This window comes from Dendrobates tinctorius, unplaced genomic scaffold, assembly GCF_039654945.1.
Source record: "Dendrobates tinctorius isolate UK_male_01 unplaced genomic scaffold, ASM3965494v1 ptg000145l, whole genome shotgun sequence".
Lineage (NCBI taxonomy): Eukaryota > Metazoa > Chordata > Amphibia > Anura > Dendrobatidae > Dendrobates > Dendrobates tinctorius.
This window is the reverse complement of record NW_027361812.1, coordinates 6249044-6267727: the sequence shown is the minus strand read 5'-3', so window position 1 is coordinate 6267727 and position 18684 is coordinate 6249044. Positions and strand designations below refer to the sequence as shown.

The following is an 18684-nucleotide window of genomic DNA, read 5'->3' as shown; positions in this document are numbered from 1 at the left end:
CTTTCCAATTCTTTGTAGATGGGAAAACTTGCAAAATCGGCAGTGCATCAAATACCTATTTTCCGCACTATATATAGGCATAGATGGCAAGAAAACCAAGAGACCACCCTGCTTTTAATCTGCTAGATCATAATGAAGAAGGTCAGAAGGGCAATAAGAGGGAAAAACATATCTGTACATGATGTCTACAAGATTGCCCCAGAGGACTTATTGGTTACTGTTTCACCAGATATGTAGACAATGAATCGCTAAGACACAAGTGTCACAATATACAAAAAAAATCCATACCAATGAAACATGTTAAACAAAAAAACAAGTAAGGTAATTTTGAGAGCCTCAGACAATTAAGTGTTAGCTCCATTCTACTACAGATTTTAAAAATTAAGATTAAAAAAAAATTTAATTGACTTTAAATAAATGACAAAAAATGAAAAATTAATAAACAGAAAAATATATAATGATTTAATAATAAAGCAATGGCATGGTGCATTCCTTCTTAAACTTTCAAGATCCTCATGTTGAGTCACACATAGTGAATTAATATAAGTATATCTACCAGAATGTTGCCCCACCCCAAAATGTACGGCAGAGGTGCTGTATAAGGTGAAGTTCTTACCTTGTCTTATGGATGGAGGATCCCTACATTAACCCAATCTAAAGCTTTCTTTTATCGTCTCCACTTTACTTGCAATACAAAAACTGGAAACTGTGTGTCATAGGTAATAACAGAGTGTTGGCTCCTATGTAACAGCTGAGGAGCAATGTTATTATAGTAGGTGACATAGGAACGTTGTATAAAGTATATAGGTGTTACATAAGAGGTGGCCACTGTTATGTATCTGTATGAGCCATAATCTCCTTTATACATAAGAGAATTCTTCTTTTTAAGTATGTCATTGATATACATTGCAGCATCAGTTAGAATCTTCTGGCAGCAACGATTTACAGCTTGAGTTGATAAGATTAAGACAGTCTAAGAAATTTTGCGTGTGTGTGAACAAGCCTGCTGGCAAAATTGCAAGACATGATGATTGAGAAATCTTTTAGTGGATAGCTGAAAAATAAAGGCAAGACAAAGGGAACTTATGAAACAGATAAGAGTGTCAACTCAATCTCAGATGTTATATAAATCTGCCTAATTATACGTCATGCCCGAAAAAAATGTGAATCCATTCCAGGTAACACAGAGGGAGGTTTACATTATGCCAGGCTAAACTGTTATTTAACATGTATAACCAGGGGTGGAACCAGTAGTGTTCTCCACCTCTAAGTCAACTTGTCACCTGCTCAAATATATAAGCTGACAACCTACTTTTACATTCACACAACTTCAAGGACAAGAAATCTTACAACTTTTCAACTATACTTCAAACATCTTCACAATGAGGAGAGAACTTTGTTCATGGGCCTTTTACAGAGCCGTATTTGCTGAATTTCTAGCCACCTTGATCTTTGTATTTTTTGGACTTGGCTCTGCTCTGAGATGGCCGTCTTCTCTTCCAACGGTGCTACAGATCTCACTGGCCTTTGGTTTCGTGATAGGTACAATGGTCCAGGCGGTGGGACATATTAGTGGAGCTCATATAAATCCAGCAGTCTCATTTGCCTTTGTTCTTGGATCTCAAATATCATTATTGAGAGGCTTTTTTTACATCATTGCCCAGCTTTTGGGAGCATTGGCCGGAGCTGGTATTTTATATGGTGTGGTCCCACCAGCAATCCGAGGAAACCTTGCAATGAACACAGTAAGTAGTTTAATACTTCATATACGCAAATTGTCTTACTGTGATGGATGCAATGGGGTACGCTAATATAAAGCATGTCATGTACATATAGTAAAGTGCAAAATGAGGGAAAAGCTACATTAAAAAAAACGCAGGAGCATGTAAAATATAACCAAAGTCTTAAAAAAAGCAATAGAATGCTAGAACGACCCATTGCTATCACTAAATTGATAATAGAACTAGCTGTATTATAAAAGCGCTCCTGATAAACAGAAATGCACTGACCTATCGTAATCTTGTCCATTTCCCACTTTATCAGTGATCTGTACGCTTTTTATGGGAATTTTTTGGTCTGCATTATTTGCTCAGCCTTTATGAGGAACATCATGTATGAGATAGTTATTTGGAAAAAAATATTTACTTATTACTAAAGCGATCAATCATTTTTAATGAAATATATATTACTCAAGTCAAGATCAAAATGAATTAAGAGGAGCGTTGTGGTGCTTCAAGTTTAAGTCAAACGCACCTTCTCCATGATACATTTTATAGCGGAGAATTTAAGTTTAGGGGTTATTTTTATCTGTTCCTATTGAATTTATCCTCTCTACCTTCATTTGCTTATAATCCACCGAGTAACGATACATTAATGCAGTAACGTTACATGCAATCCTAAAGAAAACAGACAGCTAACTAATCACGATATTCTAGTGAGTCATGACAGATCCGCTGTATTGACAGATGCATGCAGCTTGGCTACATTTCTGTATGATTTACATAGCACCCACGTGGATTCACAAGTAACCTGAGATATATACATATGACTATACCGTATATATGTACAGTTTACATACAGTATATATATATATATATATATATATATATATATATATATATATATGTATACACATGTATGAATATATGTATATATTTGTCAATACGTTAAGGGATTGTGAGCCCCATCGGGGACAGTGATGAAAATGTGTGCAAACTGTAAAGCGCTGCGGAATATGTTAGCGCTATATAAAAATAAAGATTTTTAAAGATTATTAAGGGATGACCATGTGTGGCCCACAACACTAGCCCTTAATAATTGTATCCCCCAATCCATACATATATCTTACAATTTGCTAGATCTCATCCAATTTCTTTACTGAGGATGATGATAAAATAGTATATTGATAGTGTTCATGGTGCTTTTCTATCATATTATGACAAGTTGTCACTGCAGTTTTAACCCTTCATGACCTTTGATGTATATTTTTCATCAAAAATCGTGACCCTGACATGGTCGCTGAGCCTGGATCCTTCCCCGATCTTGATGGCTGATTAAATCAATTAAAGTGCTCCGCCGTGTGGCTGTTAACCTGTTAAATTGTCCTGCTATCAATCATTGACAGTGGGATTTAACATGCGCCAGCCAGAGGTGTGTCACAAATCCTGCCCATTGGCGCCCCTGTCGGGTGATCAGCGGGCGCCAATGGGTTGTCAGGACAGCTGTTGGTCTACAATTAAAATATAGTATCTGCTACAAAATAGTATCCATAAAACATCAGCTCAGGGCACAAAATATTAGCCCTCCCCCAGATCCTGATAAATGAAAACGGGGGTCTCCGAAAATGGCGACATAAGCAAAAAATGTTTTTCTTTCAAATTTCAGATTTTTTTTACCATTTAAATAAAAAAAACCTTCATGTTAGGTATTTGAGTACTTGTACTGACCTGGGGAATATTTTACCGTATAGTGAACATGGTAAATAAAAAACTGAAAAAGTAATTGTGGAATTTCACTTTTTTTTGGAATTCTTGTTCCCATTTTCCAGTACGCTATATGGTAAAATCTGATATGGCTATATTGACGGAAAAATAAATAAGTTATGGCTCTTTGAAGAAGGACAGGAAAAAACGAAAGTACAAAAAATGGAAAATCGCAAGGTCATGAAGGGGTTAACAACACCTAATCCAAATAAGTAATTGCACTAATACCTTACTGCCCTACATCTGTAAAATCTGGGTATGCTTTAGCATTAGACGGAGAACCTCTGGATGACATTGATTTTCCTATCAGTCCATCTTCCACCACTTTTACCAAACTTTCACTAAGTTTAAAAAATGATCGGAAGGGCTGGTGGCTTGTACCAGGTCCTACAAGTGGGTAGATGGGAGTAACAATGAAACATCTACTGATTTCTCTTATAGAAATAGCTTATTATGGGGTGGGAAAAGGAGATACCATTTAAGATGAAGACAGTATTTATATTTTTAATGAGATTTAAAATCCACGTTGCAGATATTGCATATTTTATACTACTCATAGATGGATACCGGTAGTCGTGCAAGTATTATAATCCAAAAAGCAAACTATAAGTAAGTCTAAGCAGCGTGAAAGAACATCTGAAGATGATACTGCACATAAAATATAGCGTAGAGACCAAAAATGTATTTAGCTATTTGTACTTTAGGACCAAAATTTAACACCTTGGACATATCATTTTCAAAAGGAAAATATAATTTCTAGCTTCATCATTTGAGTTTGGTAATAAAGTGTTGACTTCCGAAGCAGGAGAGGACAACTTGTGGAGGAAATTTGGGTGATTAATAGTGATTAACAAGCGTGATCGGATATGGGTTTATCCAAGCAAGCTTGGGTGTTAACCGAGTGTCTTCGACGTGCTCAAAAAATGGGTTCAAGCCACCGCGGTTGCATGTCTCAAGGCTGTTCAACAGCTGCAACACAGCATGGATTTCCTATTTGTTAGGTTGTTATGCAATTCATGCATGTGTTGTGGCTGTCGAACAGCCTTGAGACATGCAGACTCGGCAACACAGACCAATTTTTGGAAGAAACGCCAAAGACACTCGGTTAGCCACTGAGCATGCTCTGATAACCCCTTATCCTAGCACACTCGCTCATCAGTAGTGAATAGAGTTGGTGATTTTCAGGGCTCCTGACCCACGGCCATGAATTACTGAGGTGGTTGCTGGATCGGGTCCTGCGAATTGATTTGCACCAACTCAAGTGGCTAATCATAGTGCATGCGTCCTTTTTGGAAATGCATTAAAAAAAAAGATCTAACAGAAGAAAGATTTTATGAAGAGTATTCCGTAACATGTCTTTGGACGTTTTCTCTAAAAGTTAATCAACATGTAGTATGATGCCATCAGCTATCCAACATGTTTGGTTTTAGATGATTATTTCCTGCTTCAAATTTGACAGATTTTTCATGTTATTAAATTCCAAGTATAGCCCACACAACTTGGTTGTGTTATCAGCAGAGACTTATGTCCCTGGTGTAATGTGCTTCTATGCTTCTATGTCTAATGGTCACACACTATTTCTCTGAATATACTAACACTATCTTAACCTTACAGCTCAGTAACAACATATCTGCAGGAATTGGTGTTGCCGTTGAGATAATTCTTACTTTTCAACTGGTTTTGTGCATCTTTGCATGTACAGACAGTCGCCGAACTGATCTTCTAGGGTCTCCAGCTATATCTATTGGCCTTTCGGTTGCATTGGGTCACCTTATAGGGGTAAGTAGTATTCTTTTTTATAAATATTCTCATAGCATACTATGTTGTTAGACATGTATATAGTCGACATGTATGTACTTATGTGCATGCTTCACGTGTTGTTATTGAAATATTACTCTCGTAATAGGAGTATTTGACTGTATGTAAAGGTCTCCCCCCTCAGTTCTTTTAATTTGAGGAGTTCATGAGAAAGTTTATTATTAGCATTATTAGAGAGATACTGTAAGCTCTGTCAGTTCTGACCAATCCTATTTTTGGGAGTTTAATTTATGAAATTGATTTTAAAGGCAACTTGTTACTACCAAATTCAGATTTCTTTGAGATTTCTAAGTGTTTTATTCATTTTTACCAGTGTTCATTCTGGGCTTAGAAGTCCAGTGGGAGGTCCAGCGATTGACAGCTAACACTACACCTTCATAAAAGGAAGGCTGACCATCACTGACTAGGACCACCTACTGGACTCCTAAATTCAGGATGTGCAGAGGTTAAAACTAATAAGTTATTAGTTATATATGTTTGTAAGAAAATATTCATTATATCAATTTTCTAGCTTCTCCAGCTCTGTAACATGCAGCTTGCAGATTGAGCTGCATTTTCAAAGTTTTGGTTCCCTGTAAAAGGAGAGTAGATGGAAGTTTAACATATTAACTGGCATTAGATAGTAGAAGGGACAGAAAATCCAAGCAGAATATTGTTGGTCAAGCCAGTTTTATAGTACTGGAGCATAGAGGTACATAAACTATTGTCTGCCTATGAACATCACGTAGATTTTTATTAGTTTTACATAACAAGATACACCCTATATTACAAACCTAACTTGGTTACACATAATTAAAAGGAATCTGTCACCTCATTTTGGCCTATGAGATGCGGCCACCGCCATAAGCGGCTTATCTACGACATTCTGTAACGCTGTAGATAAGCCCCCCGATGTAACCTGAAAGATAAGAAAAACGAGTTAGATTATACTCACCCGGGGGGCAGTCCAGTCCAATGGGTGTCGTGGTCCAGTCCGGCGTCTCCCATCTTCTATCGATGACGTCGTCCTTCATACTTCTGCAGCGGCTCCAGGGCAGGTGTACTTTATCTGCCCTGTTGAGGGCAGAGTACAGTACTGCAATGCACAGGCGCCGGACCTCTCTTACCTTTCCTGGTGCCTGCGCACTGCAGTACTCTGCTATACCCTCAACTGGGCAGATAAAGTACGCCTGCGCAGGAGCCGCGGCTGAAGTAAGAAGGAGGACGTCATCGCTAGAAGATGGGAGGCGCTGGACCAGACCGCAACACCCATCAGACCGGACCGGACCCCGAATGATTATATTCTAACTAGTTTTTCTTATCTTTCAGGTACATCAGAGGCTTATCTATAGCATTACAGAATTATGTAGATAAGCCCCCGATGGCGGTGGCCACAGCTTATAGGGCAAAAATGATGTGACAGATTCCGTTTAAAAGAACAGCCTGAAATGTATTTTGGTCCCTTCTCCCAGATTGTCTTGACTGCAATTTTGACAACTCCAGTAGATTGTTGTGTTCTTCACCTGTTGACAGTTCATGCTTTTTTGCTAAAATCATGATGGTGTTGATATTATACTCAAATAGTCAACACTGATTACAGCGCAGCTAGAGCCTTACCATCATTTACCATCACCAGCTAGAAAAGATGCTCCTAATTTAGCTGATGCTGCCATCATTAGGGAATCAGCTTTCTTTTCCAGGTCCCATCATTAACAGAATTTTGTTCTCTAAAAACTAGTATGCACAGAAAACAATCAAAGAACTTGCCATTTTCTACTGTCTAATTGCAATACTATTTTGTAAACTATAGATATACTTCACCGGTTGCTCAATGAATCCTGCCCGCTCGTTTGCACCAGCGGTTATTATGGGAAACTTTCGCAATCAATGGGTAAGCATATTTAAAAATCTATAAGTAACATACTCTTACTCCTAGAAAGATAGACACCATTATATAGACGTATAGATAACCAGCTGAAAAAAAAAGACACTCCATATTTCGTGTAAAAATAGATCCTTTGTTGACCCATATTTATAGTTGTGTAACATTTTACTTACACCTAGAACCGTTTTCAAGCTGTACCAGTTATCTAAATCTACTTTGTCCAGTAAAACCAGCAATCCAAATTCACAAAGTAAAATTAGATCCTTTATTGACCCCTTTCCATTGTTTCATTCTACCTGGAAACCTTTTTAAAGCACCACTCCAACATTTTTTATTTTACCACTGTCGTGGTACCACTAATATAAGTTTCCTGCACTTAGTCTCATAATTACCAGCCGCCGTCTTCTTCTGTTATCGGCACCATTCTGGTCTATCCTCTGCAGATTGTGACCTGTTTAGCAGTGTTTGATGGGCAATCCGGAAGTAACAACTCAAAGTAAGTCTATGAGAGCCAGAATGAGGCCAGAACAAGGATCTCAAAGACTTACACTGAGAGCTTGCTGTGACCGTTACCTCTAATTTACGGTCAGTCAAAAGTTGCCGTACCAAGTCAACAGCACGGGACTAGAGCAATGCCAGAAAGAGCAGAAGATAGTGGCTGGTGAGCATAACACTAGGATCAGGGACATAGCACCACTACAGTGCTGAAATAAAAAAACAATGGAGTAGTGATTTAAGATAGATAGATAGTCATCTGTTATATAATTTGTCATGTCTCATATATACAAATTTATTTGCTTGACTTTGTATACTTTATATTGCAGGTCTTCTGGGTTGGGCCATTAGCAGGAGGTTTCATAGCCTCTTTAGTGTACAATTACATGCTCTATCCAAACATAAGACCCGCCAGGGAGAAGTTAGCCATACTTTTGGGGACCTATGATCCATCAGATGACTGGAATGAGGAGCCTGAACAGCAGAAGAGACGCTCTCTGGACTGTCATGACCGTGTAAATCAACGGTTCTCTATGTAACAACAATGAGTGAACTAGAATAGCCATTGGACATTGTCTATAAATATCAAAGCCGGCACTAAGGTGCCGCCGATCAAAAGGCTCTTGATATTTGGAAATCCAAAACTTCTTCTGTGGTTCTGCTATGCCAAAGCAAAGAAGTTTGGTACTTGTCGTTTCTGAAAAACAGAGATTTAATTTATTGGTTAGATGTAGTTTTAATATCCATAAGTGTTATTGATATTTTACCAGGTTGATTCAAAATGATACAGATCAAATGTAGGCATGTAAATGACAGTAACCATGGCTGCCATAATGGCATAAGTCAAATCCAAATTACTGATAGTCAGTCACGCCGTGGTACCAGGATCTAGTGGTGACAATGAAGAAGCAATGAGTATGATGTTGCATCTCTTAGTATCAGAGGTGTTAGCTGCTAAGCTTGAAGTAGAACCAGTGCACAAAACTATACGCTGGCTCACAACCTATTGATATTACAGGTATGATGCCATTATACTTTATTTTTTACATGGCGGATAGCTCCGGCATAATGTGGCATCAGGGGTCCTTGAAATAGATGGACTTTGTTGTGATTGCAACATCTGCAAAAAAAATTTCACAGATACCAGAGATTTTTGTTTAAGCACTTTTTTAGCTAGTTTTTGCAGAACTTGGGGCTATCATTACCATTTTGCTGCTCTAGTCCTCTAGGCATGTTGGTCAAGGCAGAAGGGCTTGTTGAACTCCTCATGGATTCCAGCCCCCAGGGTGCCTACCCCAACAGATCCCCATTGCCACATGCCTAGGAAATAACATATGGGTGTGGATCTGAGCAATGGTATGAAGTTTTAGAAATCTACAATCTTTTTAATATGGTTCAGAACAGTATAAGTGCCTTTAAATGTTTTTCTGGTCTTTTTTTGCTTTTTTTTATGCAATATGTCCGCAATTCTGTTTTCATAAATTTGTTAGTATATCTTTATAGCGGCCTGCACTCACTTTTTCTGAATCAGATCTCCAAACATATTGTACAGATATAAACTATATGGAAAAAGTTGTTGGGACACACGTCTTAGTCATTGAAGTCAGGTTTTTGATTCAGTGCCATTGCCACGGGAGTATAACATCTCGCGTGAGAGAATATACGGCAGCGTGAGCGAGCCCTTGAAACGAAGAACTGAAAAGAGGGAAACTTATTTGGTAGTCATGTGTCTATAAATCTCCGGTCTATCAAAATAGAAATGTATTTAAAAGTCACAGTGAACGCCCTAAAAAATGTATAAAAATAAAAATAACAGATTTGTGGTTTTTACGTTTTTGCTTCTCACTCCAAAAAATGGAATAGCAAGTTTCAATATGTTGTGTATACTAGTATCATTAAAAATGTCAGGTTAGCAGATACAAAATAAGCTCCAATCTGCCCCATTAAGAGGAGAAAAATAAATTCTTAAAATGGCAATACAATACATTTTTTTCTGATTTTTTTCACCACTAGGGCAAGTGCAGATGATCGTGTATTCTCTCATGCGAGACAATTGAATTGATTTTGAAAATCACCTTCTGCTTAATCTCTGATCAGTGTGATCCGCATTCTGTAATGCCGTAGATAAGCCCCCCGATGTAACCTGAAACATAAGAAAAACAAGTTATATTATACTCACTGGGGGGGGCGGTCCGGTCCGGGTCCGATGGGTGTCTCGGTCCGGGTCCGGCGCCTCCCATCTTCTAGCAATGATGTCCTCTTCCTTGCTTCCCCTCGGGGCTCCGACTCAGGCATATTGTTCTGCCCTGTTGAGTACTGCAGTGCGCAGGTGCCGAGAAAGGTCAGGGAAATCCAGTGCCTGCGCACTGCAGTACTCTGCTCTGCTCTCAACAGGGCAGAGCAGTGTGCCTGCGCAGAAGTGTGACAGAAGCAAGGAAGAGGATGTCATCGCTAGAAGATGGGAGGTGCCGGACTGCAACACCCATCGGATCTGGACCGGACCGCTCCCCCAGTGAGTATAATATAACTCGTTTTTCTTCTCTTTCAGGTTACACCAGGGTCTTACCTACAGCATTACAGAATGCTGTAGATAAGCCCCTGATGGTGGTGGCCGCATCTGATATTCGAGAAAATAGGCAACAGACTCCCTTTAAAAGAGTAGAGTAAGATCTCCCTTGTGGCAGCTGCAGGCAGCCACACATTTATCTTTTACCTCTGTGCCAGAGCAGGGGACTTGGAGATCGGTATTAGAAAGACTAAACGTTAGTTGCAACTAATTAAAATATATCAGGAGAATTATTGCCATATTTTTGTTTTTCCTTACAAGCAACATGGTATTAAAAGGTAAATATTATTTACCTTAAGTATCATAATAATATAATAATATTCTAGTTATATTATTACTATAGAGTAATTAGTAATTACGACTACAGTGATAACAGCTTAGTGGTTGCACACATTATCTTTAGTCTACATGATGCCAGGATGAAATCCCATTTCCAGATCCGTATGATTTCAAGCAGGGTCTAAACATCAAGAAATAGATTGTAAGCTCTGGTGTGCAATGAACACGGGTAACACTGAGGAATATTGCCCTGTACATATTACATAAGCTCGGCACTTTGCATACAGTGTTACACAGAACTGAAAGGTCATTATTAATGATTTATGTAGATATGATTTGTTGTTAATGATTAGAAGTTTCTGCACAATATTTGTGCTCCGGTAGACGGTTTTTAACTTCGGGATATAAGATGATGCATGATCCGTTTTCACAAGGATGGCAGGAACTCAATATACTTTATTGTATCTGATATTCGGTTGTTCAGATTTTATATTTGCAGGGATTTCAGGTCATCACAGAGAGACATTAATGAGTAACCGAAAGTGAATGACGGTCAGAGGAGCGCAGGAATAAGACCAGGACAATAAGTTCAAAGTTTACCACTACGCGTTTCAACGGTAACCCGTCTTCATGAGGGTTACCAATGAAGGGTTGTCCACCTGATGAAGACGGGTTACCTTTGAAATGCGTAGTGGTAAACTTTGAACTTATTGTCCTGGTCTTATTCCTGCGCTCCTCTGACCGTCATTCACTTTCGGTTCACAATCATCCTCTTTGAAGGCATACGGCTGGAGCTGCGGTGGACCTGCACTTTAAATCACCTTCCTGGCCACATCTACAGTGCTCCTGCTCGACTGCTATTCTTTATCAATCATGAATGAGTAACCGTCATTTTAATTTTTGTTTAATAAATCAATAGCACACATGAAAGTAAGAAACTTTGTAATATATCTTATGAGCGCAATCTGCTTCTTTCTTCTAATGTTTCACCCTCAATTCATGGGTAATATAGCAGATGACAGTTGGTGTTTTTAAAATTCTATGGAGATAGAGACAGACATTCTGCTGCAAGTTCACTTGACACGCCAGTTACAGTTTTCCATAGGACTTTATGAGAACTAACTGTTATTCCTATCTTTGTAACTGGAAAGCCTGAACTTACTGAAGACAGATTTTACCTGCGAATTGAGAATTTTGAGAATGAAAGATCAGTCCAAGAGGAGAAGGAAGTGGATTTTTTTTTCAAAAAAAAGATATATTACAAGGTTTCCTATTTTCACATGTACTACTGATTTATGAAAACACAAAACATTAAAATGACGGTTACAGGGAATCTGTCAGCAGGCTTTTGCCATGTAATCTGAAGAAAGCATGAGGTAGGGGTTATAACACAGATTTCAGTGATGCCTGTATTATCAAGCTCCGTGCTGTTGTTAACTTGCTATGATTGTATTAGCACCAAGAGTTTATCATTTCTGAACACAGCAGCACATGAGCCCAAATCTGACATGCCCCCTCCTGTGATAAGCAGCTCACTGTCTACAGACATTGTATATACAGAGCCTGGTAGGGGCGGGGTTAGCTGTGATGTAGGAAGGGGCAGCTTCCTCAGCTCTGCTTCACTCTAAATTTATCTAAAAGCTGTGTTAGAACCACTACACCCAGTAATCTAAGTGGATGCATTGCTGGATTCAGGGTCTCTTTTCCTACATCATGCTGCTCTTAGATGAGGTAGCAAAAACCTGATGACAGATTCCATTTTCTTTTTAAAGTATCATCTCCCTCATCACACATCAATTTTTCACTGTTATAATTGCATTTATGTTGACTGTGAGGTTAAACAATGTACAATATTAAACTTTTTATTGATTTACCATATTTTGTGCTCTTTTTAATTCTGAAAAAAAAAAATCACCCAAGATATTTTATAATTAGGGGTTGTTCCAATGTTAGGAATAAAAATATGACTGTTTGAACCCCGTAGCCTGATATTGAAGTTTGCATATCATAAAAAGGGCACCTGTCAGCTGTTTTGGTCACTATAAGATGTGACCACTGCCTTTCAGAGCTTATCAAAAGCATTCTATAACACTGTAGATAAGCCCCCGATCTGACCTACAAAATAAGAAAAATAACTTTTATTATACTCTCTGGGGGGGGGCGGTCCGGTTCGATGGGTGTCAAAGATCCGGGTCAGGCGCCTCCCATCTTCTTGCAACACCTTCCTCCTACTTTCTTCATTGCTCACCGGCATCGTACTTCTGCACAGGCATACTTCTCTGCCCTTTTGAGGGCAGAGTAAAGTACTGCAGTGAGCAGGTGCTGAGTCTCTTTGACCTTTCCCGGCACCTGCACTCTGCAGTACTTTGCTCTGCCCTCAACAGGGCACAGAAGTACACCTGTGCAGAAGTACGATGCCGAGAGTGAGGAAGCAAGCAGGAGGGCTGCGTTGCAAGAAGATTGGAGGCGCCGGACCCAGATCTGCGACACCCACCGGACCGCATGGGACTGCCCCCTGGGTGAGTATAATAAAACTTAGTTTTCTTGTCTTTCAGGTCAGACGAGGACTTATCTACAGCATTATAGAATGCTGTAGATAAGCCCTGAAAGGCAGTGTTCGCATCTTACAGCAGCCAAAACAGGTGACAGGTTCGCTTTAAGACCTGACTTTCCATGATAATGTCCCACAGCCAAGTTAAAGTCATAACTAATGATGAATGGGTTTCTCAGCAAGAACCCCCCTTAGATCTTTCTACCATATTGTAAACTAAAATGTAATCTGTTACTATTATTACAATGGCTCAAATTTGAATATTTAAAGGGCTTGTCCATAATTTGAAAAAAAAAAGTTTCTTTACAGAAACAAGAAAGATGTATATCTTTGTACCGTGTTAGCCAGTAGACAGAAAAATATTCAGAATTGAGAGTCCTCAGTGGTTGATACCTTTTAATGGCTAACTGAAAAGATGGTAACACATTGCAAGTTTTCGAGACTACGCAGGTCTCTTCTTCATAAATATGTGACTCTTCAGATTTTGTATTAGTCTAGCCTGATGAAGAGACCTGAGTAGTCTCGAAAGCTTGCAATGTGTTACCATCTTTTCAGTTAGCAATTAAAAGGTATCAACCACTGAAGACTCTCAATTCTGAATATTTTACAGAAACAATTTAGCCTCAATCACTTGAACAGTTTTTGGTAGAATACTAACCACATACCTACACAGCAGAGTGGTGATTTTTCTATAAAAAATGCAGACCCTTCTTTTTAAAATACTATTTATTTTACTTATGAAAAAACCCTTTAAGATTTGGATTTTGACCAAAAATATGTATTTTTGTCATTATTTACCTTTAGGTATGAATTGGAGGCAGTCTATTGATGGTCTGAGATACTACTATGCCTTATAGTTATAGTAGTTAGGTTTCTACAAGAATGTTCATATTTTAAACACAATGCAAAAAATATTAATTTATTAAAATTTATAGAAAAAAAACAATATCATACATACTTTATTAATAGCACCCAATACACTATTGATCTGCAAAACCTCCCTCTTTGATTCCATCACAGCCAATGCAATACATTTCTAGTCTGGCAGTAGTCCATGACCAAATATCATTTCTTAGAAACAGATGGATGTTTTATTTATGAGTGCAAAGATATAAATCACATCCCTTATTTTGTAATGGTGGCCTCACTAGGAATGGGAGCTGTTGCATGCGGTAAAGAAGGATATACATTGCTGAACATCTGTTGTGGAGCTACCTGTGCCAATAGGATTAGTGGCAAAACCTACTGGAATATGTAGCACCGCAACGGCTGAATAATAGTAAGAAACCTTTTATGTAAAGTAAATAAGCCAGCGCTTATTTGCACCAAATGTACATAAATTATAATATAGAACTATCATAATATGGAACAAAAATTTCTAGTTTTAATTTTTTTATGTTTGAAAAAAATATTGTATTACTTTATTTATTGTTTTCATTTTTACTTCGGGTAGTGGTATTGTTAGTAGTTATATTAGCGATGATATTGATTTGTTAGCTGTGGCAGAAATTTACAGTATTAATACATTAGAGATTGCAAAAGTACTGTATTTTTCGGATTATAAGAAACGTACCGGTTTATAAGATGCGCCCCAAATTATGAGGAGAAAAATAGGATTTTTTTTTAAATAAAATGGTGGTGCTTCTTATTATCCATGCATCTTATTGCTTACCGGAGCTGGTGGCTGCGGTGAAGCGGGGTCCCAGAGTCGTTGCTGAAGGAGGCAGGAATGGGGTGATGCCTCAGGCTGGAATGGGGGGGTGTTTTCCGATGTGCAGCGCGCTGCTGCTGGTGTCCGGTGCTGTGGGGGTGTCCGGTGGTGCTGTGGGAGTGCCTGGTGCTGCGGGGGCTCTGAAGACTTTTTGTGAAAGGTCAGAGTCCCCACAGTTCCATGGTTTCCTGTGCGATGGACTCCGGGAAAATGGCAGCTGGGGGCAGCACATGCACAGATGAAGATCTCGGCACCAAGATCTCCGGAGATGAGATCTCAGCGCTGCAGCACCGCCGGGCACCCGCAGCACAGCCGAACACCCCTCATCCCAACCTGCAGCAACGGTACCGGTAAGTTATATCCGCATTATAAGATGCATCCCCATTTTCCCCCAAAATTTTGGGGAAAAAGTGCGTCTTATAATCTGAAAAATAGTGATTGTAGTAGAATAATAATAATGGGTTAATAATTTGGTTATAGGGAATCTGTCAGCAGGTTTTTGCTATGAAGTCTGAAGGCAGCAGAAGATAGAGGCTGAAATACAGAATTCATTGATGTGTCCCTTAGCAGGCTGTGTGCTTGTTGTTTGCTTACAAAGAAGGTTTTATCACATGGACATGATCATTGCTGGGATTAGCTGCCTCCTGCCATGTCTTCCAAACATGCTCTCTCCTGTGATAAGTAGCTCACAGTCAGTTGAGTACATAGAGAGTCTGGTGTGGGCGGGGCTAGCTTTCCAAGCTCTGCTACACGATTAATCTAAGAACTCTGTGTCACAACTGCTGCACCCTGTAAACTAAGTGACACATCATTGGAATCAGGGTCCCTTTGTCCTACGTTAAGCTTTTCAGATGGGGTAGCAAAAACTTCTCTCACAAAACAACAATATTGTGACATGCTACCAAAATCATTCCCTTATTGCAATTCTCATTGCAATCATTCCATTTATGCATACAGCATACGCATCTCACTACAGAATATCTTAAAAATTTAGTTTTTTTTGTTAAAAAAAAAATGTGGTTATATCATGCAACACATCTTAGTATATGTTGAGCCAAGAGCAGATGTAAGGGCAAATTTGTAATTTTAGTGGTGGTACTAACGACAGCAGTAGTTGTAGTTTATGATAGTAATAGTGATCGCAGTGGAAGCATCAGTGGTTATAGTATTGGTAGTTTTATGGGTGGGTTGCTCCGGTGCTATCAGTAAAGATAGTACTAATGGCTGTAAGGCTGTGTGCAGATGTTGCATTTTTGCTGCAATTTTCCTGAAGTCTCAGGCACACGTTGCTTATCTGTGACTTGCAGATTTGGTTTAGATTTAAATCTACAGCATGTTGTCAATTCTTTCAGTGATTTTGCTGCAAATTTCAAACATACTAATGACAGGGGAAAAATCTGCACCAAAAAACACATGGAAAAAAATTCGTTTTTTTGCCGCTGCATTTTTCCTGCCAAGAGATGCAGAAATGATGTAAAAATTTTTTGCACCAAATATTTAACATGTGCACGTACCCTAAGGCTATGTGCACACGTTGCAGATTGTATGCGTTTTTGCAGTGTTTTTCGCCTCGAAAACGTGGCTAAAACGCTTACACAACGCAACCCATTGAATTCAATGGCATTCCGCACATGCTGTGCTAATGCTGCGTATTTTTCCGCGGCGGAATCGCATTGCTGAAAAATACGCAGCATGCTCATTCTTTGTGTAGAATCGCGGCGATTCTGCACACATAGGAATGCATTGATCCGCTTACTTTCCGCATGTGGCTGTGCCCACCATGCGCAAAGTAAGCAGATCATATGCGTATGGTACCCAGGGTCTGGAGGAGAGTCCCATATGCGTACCATATCCCTGTTAAAAAAAAATTAAAATAAAAAAATCAAGATATTCTCACCTTCCGGAGGCCCCCGCAGCCTTCCCAATCCTCGCGATGCTACCAGCAACTCCCGTTCCCAGTGATGCCTTGCAACAATGACTTGTGATGACTTAGCGGTCTCGCGTTATGCTACGTCATCTGGGGTCATTGTCGCAAGGCATCACTGGGAATGGGAGTTGCCAGGAGCATCGTGAGGATCGGGAAGGTTGCGGAGGCCGCTGGAATTTCACGATTTTTTATTTTTTTAATTATTTTTAACATTATATCTTTTTTTACTATTGATGCTGCATAGGCAGCATCAATAGTAAAAAGTTGGTCACACTCGTCAAACACTATGTTTGATGAGTGTGACCAACCAGTCAATCAGTCTTCCAAGTGATGCTACAGATCGCTTGGAAAACGCCAGCATTCTGCAAGCTAAAAACGTTAGTGTTTTGCGGGAATACGCATGCCAATTCCGCATACGTATTTCCGGCGGCAGGAACGTGTGCACATAGCCTAATAGTGATTGTAGCAATGGCAGCACTAGTAATAGAGGTCGCTCTGAATGTTGGCGCTAGTAAAGGTACTAGTACTGATTATAGTAATGTCATTAGTAATGGTTTAGCTGGAGATATAATTTTCTCTCTGCTTGATCTGAACATTCTCACTATGTTCTGTCATTTATAGCGGGTGAATGAATCAGAGAAGTGTCAGTAATATTAGGTAAGGCACTGCATGGAAAAATACAAAGCCAAGTTGAAATTAACCTGTTGAGCAATGTCTATTATTCATCCACAACTAGATTCTAATTCAGGTTTTATAATTAAAGGATTAGTGTATTTGTCTTATACTTGGTGTGTATATTTCAGACTGTTCTGCAACTTTCACGCCTATAATCGATTGTTGACCATCCATCTGTCTAGGGCAGCAGAGCGTTGTGCATCTACCAGAAGACGAACATCGAACAGTAGCTGAGAAGACGCACGTCGGGAACACTCCTCCTCCTGATTCACTTAAGATTCTATACAGTACAACCAGAAAATGCTACACAGCATGTCCGCTTTCTTCATCTTGAGTTACATTTTTCACATTCTGCAGTCCGTAAATGCTTTCAATGTACCTGCCTGTTTTTTTTTAAAAACAATTTGTAAAATTCTATTTATTGATGTTTATATCTTTTTTCCATTGTTTCTGAGATGATGAAAAAATATTAAAAAGAAAGAAAGAAATTAAAATAGAGCACAGAAAAAAAAACAACCAAGAACTCTCCCACATATATTTAAAGGGCTTAAACTGGATATACTGCATGCAGTTTCGGAATATAAGTGAAATATCTAAACTGTCACCTATAATCTTTCTATTTCGAATATACAGTAAATGGGTGGACAAAAGCGAAATCTTTCCTATGGAGCTCTCGCACCAGTCGGCAATATAATTGTGTGTTGCGGGATTCACACCCTGTTCTCCATTATACATAATAAATGCACAGGAACAGAACTGTCGTTTCACACTCTGCAGTTAATGTTATTAACAGTATGAAATTAGGGGAAGAATTGTTCTAACATGTATTTCCAAAACCTGTTGTGCAAAAATCTAATGATATATAGACTCTTCCCTTGAACCAAGAGAGAAAAGTTATAATTTTCACAGTGAACATAAAGTTGTATTTTCTAATATGAAAAATTAATTCTCACCTTTGTACGAACATGTAACAAATAGAAAGTTTGTGGTCTGCATCTGCGCTTTCAGGTGATGACGTAGCATCAAATGCGCGTTTCGAAGTGTAGCCCACTTCTTATTCAGGAAACAAAAGTCATAACTGAAGTATTAGTATGTAGTCTAACATTAGTCCAAGTGCTGTCCGATAAAACAGATAGAATTTGTCCGAGTATTTTGCTTTTTGGCTACACTACTACTATACTAAGGCTGGTTTCACACTTGCGTTTTTTTGCGCTGTATTTTAGCGCTAAAAAACGCATGCGCTTTTTTCCCCTATATTTTGCATGGGATGCACTTATGTGCGCATACACATGCGTTTGTATGCGTTTTTACGAGCA

The 18684-nt window shown here is 39.0% G+C and overlaps 1 protein-coding gene across 2 annotated transcripts; it reads left to right on the top strand.

Annotated features, from left to right (window-relative positions):
* The first annotated feature begins 1262 nt into the window (after nucleotides 1–1262).
* On the top strand, nucleotides 1263–18124 carry LOC141049576 (aquaporin-5-like). Of its 2 annotated transcripts, XM_073546140.1 has the most exons (6): nucleotides 1264–1745; nucleotides 5097–5261; nucleotides 7090–7170; nucleotides 7989–8174; nucleotides 17315–17350; nucleotides 17551–17610. In XM_073546140.1, exons 1-5 carry the CDS (start codon nucleotides 1383–1385, stop codon nucleotides 17342–17344), a joined length of 825 nt encoding a protein of 274 aa, XP_073402241.1. In that variant the 5' UTR covers nucleotides 1264–1382; the 3' UTR covers nucleotides 17345–17350; nucleotides 17551–17610. The 2 variants fall into 2 exon arrangements, with proteins under 2 accessions (XP_073402240.1, XP_073402241.1); XM_073546139.1 differs by lacking the exon at nucleotides 17315–17350 and having other exon boundaries at nucleotides 1263–1745; nucleotides 17551–18124.
* The last annotated feature ends 560 nt before the right edge of the window (nucleotides 18125–18684 follow it).